Genomic DNA, 10,875 nt, shown 5'->3' with positions numbered 1-10,875 from the left:
GGCGTCAATCTTAACACAATGTCACTGATTATATGGGAATTTTGATTGGTATACATGATGACCGCAATCTGCTGACTGTGATATAAAACCGTGTGTGCAAAACAGCGCACATTCGTTCAAATTATACCGCGCGATAAGAATTGTGCCACCGTTCCATAACAGGTTAGGTTTAAAATAAGTGACGTCACATTCCCGTGTGGACACTGTTGTCTATATCAATATGATCATTCAGTGACTCGAAAAAAAAAAGCTTACTTACTAAAGGACGCAGCGAAGCACGACGTCAGGCATGAGCTTAACACGAGCTTACCATGTGTCACTCTTTTTTACGAGGCTGAACGTGTGTGTGCCCGTCGTCTTAAAGTGGTCACGAACCACTTTTCGAAGTAGTCACTGAATGACCTCAATATTGGAGTTTGATGTTTCACGAATCGATTGCCGCGAAAATTCTCGGATCCGTTAAGAGCGAGCGGAGTTACAAGAGTTTGTCGCGCGCTTCAAGTGCTTTCTCTCTTCTCTCGTTTCTACGAGCATTCTAAAAGCTATGCAGTGAGGGATGACACGGGGGAAAGAAGTTACGTCAGCGCGTGATGAAACGCGATCACTCTCTCCCGTTGTGATTTCTGCGCTCTGGTATGGCTCACTGTGTAATGTTAGGAGATTATGGAGCACGGATCCGGCAAGTGACAGCACCCTGTGGCAAGAAGTTCATCTAATCCAAACGCCGCTCTTGATTTATGTCGGTTATTGGCCAACTGCATGCTATCTGCGGCTCCGGCAGCAGGCGCCGGCAGCTCTGAAGAGATTGAGCGAAGACCTTTGTATAAGAAGAGGGCGCCTGAGAAAATGGCAAACTCGCGCTACGCGTCTAAACTCTCTTTGTCGCGCACGTCTCCAAGATTAGGCTGAGATATTTACAGTGGAATGCGTTTTCTCACCAAGCCCGAGGGGTGGTTCATGACCCCTTCAACGCTTCCTCTTGCGCAGGGAGCAACGGCGAATACCGGAACGCGTGCCGGAGTGAGCTTCTCCACCGGCAAAGCTGGGGCCGATAATAACACTCTGGAACTCGTCCCTAAGTTGACAGCTCAACTTGCTGATGTTGTGCGGAGGTTCGACCTGTCGGCTTTGGGAGTGCTCGACTATCCATACCACCAAGGAGCCTCTGCAAAAAGCCTGGAAGCGCTATTCAAGGCAATATTCTTTCACATAATATAGTATGTGCGATATGCTGGATGAGTAGCCATACATCGCAACATTGTACTCGCTGCGGACGACCGCGGTAGTATTCGCCTTTGTAATTTCCAGTTACGATGTTGCGTTGCGAACCTAGAGGCCGCGGGTTTGATAGGGCCAAGGCGACCCATTTTGATGGGGGGTGAAATGCAAGAAATTACGTGTAGATCGATCTAGATATGCATCTAAAAACGCTTAAGCTATGCACTTATTTCAGTTTTGACACGTAAAGCCCCACTGTATTTAAATGTAATCAAAAAACTTGTTCAGCAACGCAAAAGCGCAGGAAAGACGGCCACCAGCCAATATTTAGCAGTTAAGCTGGTTATTGAAGCTGTGAGCCGCACATTAACATTAACACCTTAACAGCCGCACCGTTTCGCATGCTTTTGATTGATTGTTACACAGTTTCTAGGCGCTCGCGCGTTGCACGATCACGCATTACGTTTGCTCGCGATTTCGTCATGCACAGGTATTCGAGGGGGCATTGGTCCAGCAGGCCGAGTCCACGGTTTTCTTGGGCGTGTGGCTGACCAGTTCTTCATCGGCGAACGACTTCGTATCTCAAGTCGTAACCATGAAGTAAGTAGAATAGAGGAATTCGATTAGCGTGTTCTTTTCGAAGCACTGAGCGAGCTGTCAGTTGTCAAGTGTAAGGGCGTAACGGCAGTGTGAGTGTTGCAGTTTAAGTTTTCAGAATATCAAATCACGAGCACCATGTTAAAAAAAAACGCCAACTAATCAGCATGTATCTTTTCTTGCTTACCATAGGCCTTCATAACCAGACGCCTAATTACCAATCAGACAATAACACAAGCTGTTTTGTATCCTTAAAACATGCATAGGCAGTTCATGCAGCACCAATAAATACGTCCTTCAACGGCTGTTCACATTGTTTATCGCTCTTTCAAGCTTAGCAGTCCCTAGTCGGGTTGCTTCGAGATTGAGTAATTGAAAACAGTTGTAATTGGGTGCATCACCATGCCATCGCGGTCGTTATTAGTACAGTAAAAGCTCGTTAAGTCGACACGCGTTAATTCGGAAAATCGCATTACTCGGATGCGTTATCTGGTCCAGGCAAAGATATGTATTGTTCAGTGGCATCAAACTCTCGTTAATTTGGACATATTTGGCGGCAACCCGGTTAATTCGGATTATTCTCGGAGCGCGCCGAGCGCGAATCGCAGCAAGTGTGCGACGCAAAGGAGCGGAAACGGCGTTCGCGGGCAACCGAACCAAGGTGGCGCAGTCTGCATCGCCAACGTCATCACCGCGAACCGTATGGCAACGACGGTAACGACATTTCGGGATGGCATGTTTCGGGTTAACACAGGGAGGTTTTCAGCCGCGGTCACATTGTGATCAAAGTCACGAGTGACGAAAATTGCCGCTTTTACACCCCTCTTATGCAAAGTATGTACATGAGTTACGTATTCATCAAGAAAATGAAAGTGTAATGACGTAATAGAAATTTGTTTGCTGTTTTCTTGATACTTTCAATAATTCGGAATTCGTTTAATTCGGGCATTTTTGCGGTCCCGTGAAATCCGAATTAACGAGATTTTACTGTATTGACTCATTGCTAGAGACGACCTGCCACTCTGCCACAGTAAAGTTCACTAGGTACTCGCCTTTTTCACAGCGAAGTTGCATATGGCTAGGTCCTGGCGGACCACGTCCGCGAAGAAACGACGCGTAGAACAATTTTGGCGAGAGGGCGAGGCGGCGGTAGCCACAGCCGATTCCTCTTTCACAGGTGTCGCGATACTTGGTGGCGGGCGGCACTTCTGACCAATAGTTGCGCCCCTTTGTATCGTGACGTAGAGATCGCGCTAGCGCTGTTTGTTGTCAGCAGTTGCCCTCGAGACTCGCAATGGGACGGACGCGCGTCGTTGGCTCAGAGGCAAGAAAAGCGGCAGCTGAAGGAGCGCCAGCGCGCGAAAACGACGTGGAACCGCAGCCGCTGCCGGTGCTTGGAGCACAATGTGACACGAACACTAGCATAAATGGGACAGGGACGAGAAGGAACGCGGGAGCACGCTAGCGTCACCCCGTGTTGCTTCTCACTTGCCCGTTCCGTTTTACGCTAGCAATAATGTCCACTAGTATGCTCGATAGCATTCAGCCCAACTTACAGCCGTAGCTGCTTCGAGTTCGACCATGTACAATAGCTGCGACTTCCTCACAGAAGAAGAGCAGCTTGCCCGCCTGGAGCATCGACGTGAGCAAAAGCGTCGGTGCCACCGGCGCTGGTGGGCGAACACCACCGACGAAGATCGGATCATTGAAGCACAACGCAAGCGTGATGCACGCCGCCGCGGCTGCACATCATCGGAACCGTTTCCAAATCACTATACCAATACTCACTATAGCAGAGCCACCATAGTCACAGCTTCGCTGGTTTCCATCTTAAGAGAAGTGGAAGGGCTCTGCATTTTTCTAGATGCATCATGTTCATTGTATTTTTTAACCTATTTGGGACACTTTCACGCATCTCTCACAGTAGACCGCACAGGGCTTTTAATCGTACCACCACCTCTGCACGCCTCTCTTTCAATCTTCACTTTTTTTATTCTCATAAACTGATTCGAAGATCTTTTGTTTGATGCTGTGTGTGTGCGAATTTGTAATTATTGATGGTTTGATTTCTATTTTCCAGGCATGTTACGACGATCATACTACAGACTCACGTGTCCCCGCTGCGGATATCGGGAGACATATGCTCCTCTGAGCCGATATGCTTGATAAATGCCACTGGGGAATTTTCTAGCTTCGTGAGTAGCGTCATTATTGTGCACTATTCAAGTTGGGCAGTGCTAATCGCGACATACGGGAAACGAGGTTAGGTAATAAGGTGCTTAATTAATCCTTTTAGTCGCGCTGTTTTTTTCCATCAAAGGGCTAAGCTTTATTATATCCCGTGTGTGTGTGTGTGTGCGTGTGTGTGTATGTGTTTGTGTGTGTGTGTGTGTGTTTGTGTGTGAGGTGGGGGGGGGTGCGCAGTGCATACCACCTAAATTTCAGGATTTTAATAGTTAAGGAGCAGTGGGAGGTTGGCGTGAGCAGCTCGGTGCCAGTGACCCAGGACCAGGGTCTTAATTCACAAAACTTCTCTTTCGTAATTGAGTTTTTCCCAATGGTCAACCGAGTTCGCTAATGACAGGTACCGCATCGTGATTTGCTGAAATATTCTTTTACGAAAATGTTAAGCGTAAGGCGTTTTTGTGAATACGGGCCCAGATCCTGGAATTGGGGGGGGGGGGGTGGCGCAGACCTACCCCTGATAGGCTACGCCACTCCTCCATCAAAGGTGACCAGACAAGCCCTTCCTTCCTAGGATAGATACAGTATCCTCTTCCTCCTCGTCCTTTTTGTCCACACGTGTAATAGAAACACCATATTTATTAAATTGTTTGACTAGTTATGATAATGATAAAGAAATATTTAACCACAGGACTGAATGATAGAGGTTACATTCTGCTAATGAAGGACATTGACAGACGCCGCTTTGGTGCAAAAAGTAATGCAAAACAAAGGTAATTAAGATTGTGCACTGCCATGTTCGACGAGTAGGACTGTATCACAGCGTACACTTTATGTTCTTTCCCGCATGGAAGAGTCAACTAAAAACTCACACGGTCTCTTATACATTCGCCTAAGACGACTCGAAGCCAAAAGCCGTCTTATCTTCCTGCTCAGTCGATGTATTGATCCTCCCCCGCGCCCTCGGAAAGCTTTTTGAACCTGACGTGGCTTTGCACTGCTTCCAGGATCGGAGGCATTGCAAGCTTTCTACACCTCACGTGGTTTCGCATTGCCTCCGTGATCGGCCCACTTTTGACCAAGCGACGATGTCATGTGGTGACGTCATAGCCACGTGACGATGACGTCACAAATTTTGGCGATCTCGTGTTGACGCCGCCGACGCGAGACGCCGACTATCAATTTTCGAGTTTGATGAGGCATCTCAGGCTTTCGCCTTAATAACTGCCGCATCTTCCTGTGATAGATATTTATTTTGTTTCTTTTAGTGCGAAAGTGCTGTCAGTACAGTTAATGTTTCTGTTTAAAACCCGCCTGTGCTGGTATAGGCTTATTTACAGCATCCACATTTGTTCTATATTTTCGCCATATTTTAATAACTTCTATGTTAATTTCGAGGTCCTGAGAAACTAAACTAAACTCATGACCGAAGTTATTACACAATGGAATAGCTTGATGAATCTTGAAAACAGCAGCAACGGACGCACAAGAAAGGCGAAGATGAAAGGCGTGCGAACACTTCGGCCTCTTTGAACGAGGTCTATTTGTCTTGCGTGTGTTAATAGCGCAGCAGTTTTGAAGATGCATAACCAGCTTGCGCGGCAATGTGTACTCTGCAACGCCTAATTAGCGCAGGGCTAATAAAATCTTAATAAAATAAAAGATAAACGATGCAAAGACGAGTGATTTGGTAAGAAGCCATGATTCTTAACGTGGGACACGCGAACGGCTTTGGCAAGCCCTCGCTTACTGTAGCATCATTTCGGACTGATTGGGCTCGAATAAGTTGGAACGAGAGGAGCTTGAACTAGTTGGCGGGGATTCATTGTGAAAGAAGGTAAGACGTGCAGACACCCACGCAATGAAGGGGAACCGGACGACGTGAAGCCAGCGGTGTTACAGTCCGCTTATTTTCTCCTAGCTGTGTTCGTGTGTGCACGCCTTATTAAGGCAAAAGCCTTGGATGCCTCATCGAACGCGAAAGTTGACCGTCGGGCGCGTCGGCGTCAACACGAGTGATGCGAAAAATCACGCAATGACGTCACCATTAGCGTCATAAGGACGCCACAGGCACCAAATCTCTGACGCCATCATGGCATCACATAACGAACCATGACAGGATGACGTCAGCAGCCATCGTCGCTTGGTCAAAGGTGTGCCGATTCCGGAGGCACTTCCATGTGATTGCAAAAACTTGCAAGGCCTCCTCCGATCCTGGAGGCAGTGCGAAGCTAGGTTAGCTGCAGAAAGCTTTCGGGGGGGGGGGGGGGGGGTTACAATTTACTGAGAAGAAAAGACGATGAAGAGAATGGCTTTCGCATTCGAGACGTCTTAGGCAAATGCGTAAGGGACAGTGTGACTATCTTATTTCGTGATGAATCCCAAATCGGTGTCTGGAACAATCCCGCTTTCTGAATATTTGCTTAATGCTTGCTAAATTGGTGGCGGTGCATTGACGAATGCAGGAAGTCGCCCTTGAAGCCGTGGCTTCGTTGAGGTCGCGCGGTGACAAGATGCGCATCGTCTTGTCTTCAACGCTCGGCGTTATGGTGTACCGCGGTAAGCCAGGTTCATCACAACCGACCAGTGTAAGACAAGAATGCGAGAATTCCTGGATGGTCGACAGCGACTTCACTTGCACGGCGGGCTTTTCCAGCGCGGACGAGTACTACAACCGGGCTGGGCTCTACGCCTACGCCACTTACCACAACGGAGATCGTGATTACTTCCTCACCTGGGAGAACGAACAGTCGTTGCAAGCAAAGGTGATTAGCCTGAAAGTCTTTACAGCCTATACCATTAGGTGCACTGTCAGTATGAGGGTGTCTGCATGGTGTCGTTACGTTTTTGATCGTCTCGTAGGCGGCTAAGCTAGGCTTAATGTGAGCTTACTGTGCGTGTGAACAGAGAGACAATAAATCAAATATATGGCTATACGGTATCTATAACAACTTAATGTTCTCTAACTTGCAATGACATAGCGAAAAAAAGAAATGCCCTGTGTTCTCTATGTATCTTGTAAAGGTTCTGTACCTACACTTTTGCTTAATTTTATTGTTGTGCTCAACCGTTCAGTTGCACAGGCTATGCAGCAAAGAAACGATGCTCCTATAGTTGCCCGCCTCAAGCCTCCCCCCGACGACCATAGAAAAAGAGGGGTCGAACATGTACGAAGCGCCAGTCCGTTGTCCACCCCCCTTCTCTGTGCTCGTCGTTTTTGTGCTATGTTGTTTTAGTCGCCTTGTCAGTATTTACCATCACTTAATCAGCGCGAGACGTCACTAGCTATCACTGAGCAAAAATAACCAGCATTAGCACTTATTTAGCCAATATTAGCAAGAACTATCTATCATTTAACCAAACAAGTCAACATTAGCTAGTGCCAACAAGTGCTGCTAGTACGCGAGTAAATGCGACGTTTGAAGTGATGTGATTGCAGTGCCTTCGGGATTGGCCAATGTTTTTCGGCAATGACGTCGCCATATCTGGTTATATATGTGGGTGGAAAAGACCTACTAAGACATCGTCTTCAGTATATGCTTCTGTGTCACTGTTACAGCTTGATTTGTACACGGACTCTTCCGACGGATGGGCGTTGTTTGAGGCGCATCGGGATCTATGGCGGAGCTGTGGTAAAGACGACGACTACCTTCGTATTATCGCGATCCAGCAGAAGGCCCGGCGCCCAGGCAGCCGATGACGTCAGCATCTGCGGCCGGCCGACTGCATGGACTATGCTCATCGATTTGACGCGGCTGCCTTATGTACTGCTCCCGCCCGAATAAAAAGCATGCAGGGTTTACCACGTCGGCAATAAATATTTATTTTCGATGCACCCATCTTGCTGTTGTGCACCCCACTGTCTTCTTGGCGAGAAGGCTGAGGACAAGCCTATACATAAGTAGTAATGGGATATGTGATAAAGCCCTGCAGATATTTTAGCGCATGGTATATTGTTTGCCACTACTTCTTGATATAATCAGTCGAACGATTAGCGTTATGGCGTCGTCGTCACGATTTGCGACTTCTACGTAAATGCGCATGATGTTGTATACGTACCCTACACTTTCTATTGTGTACTGTTTCATAATGATGACGAAAATGAGCTTTATGACGCGGGTGCTTTTCATCATTTTTTTCTTAACTCTTTATCTTTTATCTAGACCTGGGAGCGCGAAATTAAAGCGTCCACTACAAATACGAGCTCTAGTGCCAACACATATGCTTCAGGGTTTTTTATCTAGACTGTGACAGCTCCGCCGTGGCCGTTTCGAATAGGACTTCGAGCTCTTAAATCGCACTGGCTGTCGAAAGCAGTAAAGTGTTTTTCTGTATTCAAGAGGCCCATTAAAGAACTTGTTTATTGGTGATGATTGAAAAGCTGTAGTGGGAATAGTTTGTTAACTGATTGCGTTGACCATTCGTGATGCGTCTGGGAACTCTACTTCGCAGATGCGAAACCTTTGTCATAATACTGGATGAAAAAAACTATGCGCAACAAACACGAGGACCATAAAGAACGCCAATAGACGAGCGAAAACTATCAAATGAGTTTTCTTTGAGGAAACACTAATACTTATACATAAAAAAACAATAACCAAAATCCAACCAAATACCAATAGTTTCCGCTCGTCTGTTGTAAGTGTACCTTATGGTCCTCGTGTTTCTTGCGCGACGTTTTTTCATTCAGTATGCTACACCAGCTCACCCATATCAAGCTCCTTCTGCTTTGTCATAATCTACGGGAACGTAATATGGGCAAATCGCTTGCCTTGTAAAACCAGATCTTGGAAAGCGACGTCTAGGTTTGCTTTCACTGGCTAGGGCTCAATGAAATAAAACAATTCATTACAAAATAAGCATTCCTTTCGCGACACACTTTGCTGTAGTGCTCAAAGCTCGCGGCGCGGAACGTCGCTGACAGTGGGCGCTTATCGCTATCTCCGATCTCGAGCTCACCAGGCAAAATTTCCAGATTTGTGGCTCGTCGATATCGCGGATGGCTCGCGCCTATATCCACTTCAAGACTTGAAGATGTGCGAACTCGAAGCATTTAAGGCTGATAAGAGGCTTAAATACGCAGGGCTTCAGAAATATGACATCAGACGAGATGTAGAAGCCTGGGCAATCGCATTGCTTTTGAAGTTGGGCGGTTGGTTGGTTGGTTCCTCAATACCATGGTGCAACCCACTCCGGGGGATAGGCCATGAATCGGACGGTGCCTTGCTTTTGAAGTTCTCGGGTGTATTAGCTTTCCTTTCCTAACTTCAGGCAAACAGGTACTGCCACGGTTCTTTCAGCCAAAGACGACAGGTAAGCAGGCGTTACTCATCCGAAGCGTGTGATAGCCATTGCGATACTGTTTCAACTGCAAGATGACTGTAGGGAAAGCACAATGAACATACGGCAAAGGTAGAACACGATATTTTATGTTACGTGTGTATGGTGGCTAGAAGGTTTAGGTGGTGCGAGTGCGGCGCTAAAGGCGCGTTTCATGGCTGCCATATATGACGCTAAAACTGTGCGCGATGTCCTGTTTTGCCACTTTTGCACATTCTCTGCGCTCGTCGAGATCTTGGCTCATTGTACTCTACCCAGCACTCGGCTTTCGACACGGCTCTCGTCTTGTTAGATCACCCGATTACTGCTCTGGTATTTATTAAGCTATTATGGGCCGTTTCACTCCTCCCGCTTTTGACAATGAGTGCTAGCTGTCCGATACTAGGCAGCTGGATCCTGATGTGCTAGAATGCGCTGTCCGATCACATTCAATCACATCTGCACTTGCTGAAAAAAAAAGCATAAAAGCGGACCAACCCCCAGCGCGCGATAATTGAAAGCGGGGCGTGACATTGCGTCCTTGTTGTATTTTTATTTCTTGAAGAGTAACTGTGATAATTTGATATATAGATATTCGGCAGATCCCACGCGTTGTGGGAATCGGTTTCAGGTGAACCAGTCAGCGAGAAGTTCTGTGCTGCATATTTATGGCTTTGATTCCAGCGTTACAACGTGGATCGACATGCTTTTGTAAGTGTAGTATTTGTGTGCACATCATGGGCTTACCAGGCACGTCGACAACACTGGCGTTTAAAGGGTAACTTATGGTCTGACGTAACATCAGCACTACCGTTAGAGCACAGACGTCAGTATTATCGAAACAAAGTGCACTTTACGGTGCGATGATGTGAATATCATACGTTACTTTCGTTAGCGTATCCTCCAGGGTCGAGCAACGCTTGAATAGAGCTAGGAATATAAATGTAATGATTATACTACTATAAAAGCAAAGGCAACACTGCAACCCCAATTGACGTTAACCTGGCATTACGCCTGTATCGTAGGAGTACATATATAGTGTTTATTGCTTTGGCTTAAAATCAGACAGCCAGCACCACAACCACAACTGACGTTTGACGTCGCACCGACATTAGGCCTTCATAAGGTGTTTTTACAAAGCAGTTTCTAGATCTGGCGTGGCTCTGTGGTAAAATACCTAACTGTCTCGCAGAATGCTTTGGTTCGATTCCTGCTGGGATTCTAATATATTTTTTTGCATTCGTTGGGTCAACGCTGCCGATGTCGATTTTTCTTAACGCTCTCTCATTTAAATTACCAATGTATGTTCTCGCCGTTCCTGGGTAGATATAAACTTTCAGTCACCTGTGGTGCACACCGGCTTACCGTGGACCGTGGTATACGGGCATGTGCCACACGCGTCTGGAGAAATGGTTTGACGAATATAGGTTGCTGAATCATAGGAATACAAATGTAATGTTTGTTAAGATGCTATAAAAGCCGAGCCAACACTGGAACCACAGACGTTAACATGACATGACGCATGTATGCTAGGAGTATATATATCACGTTTATTGC

General features: G+C 46.8%; 1 protein-coding gene across 1 annotated transcript; it reads left to right on the top strand.

The window, feature by feature from the left end:
- Nucleotides 1–6,451: 6,451 nt before the first annotated feature.
- On the top strand, nucleotides 6,452–7,802 carry LOC119392792 (uncharacterized). Its single transcript, XM_037659745.2, has 2 exons — nucleotides 6,452–6,764; nucleotides 7,559–7,802. The coding sequence occupies exons 1-2, from the start codon at nucleotides 6,459–6,461 to the stop codon at nucleotides 7,697–7,699; spliced, it is 447 nt and encodes a 148-aa protein (XP_037515673.1). The 5' UTR covers nucleotides 6,452–6,458; the 3' UTR covers nucleotides 7,700–7,802.
- Nucleotides 7,803–10,875: the final 3,073 nt, after the last annotated feature.

The sequence above is a fragment of the Rhipicephalus sanguineus genome, chromosome 5 (assembly GCF_013339695.2).
Source record: "Rhipicephalus sanguineus isolate Rsan-2018 chromosome 5, BIME_Rsan_1.4, whole genome shotgun sequence".
NCBI classification, from domain to species: domain Eukaryota; kingdom Metazoa; phylum Arthropoda; class Arachnida; order Ixodida; family Ixodidae; genus Rhipicephalus; species Rhipicephalus sanguineus.
Note: the sequence above shows the minus strand (reverse complement) of the source record. Positions and strands in the feature narration are given on the sequence as shown.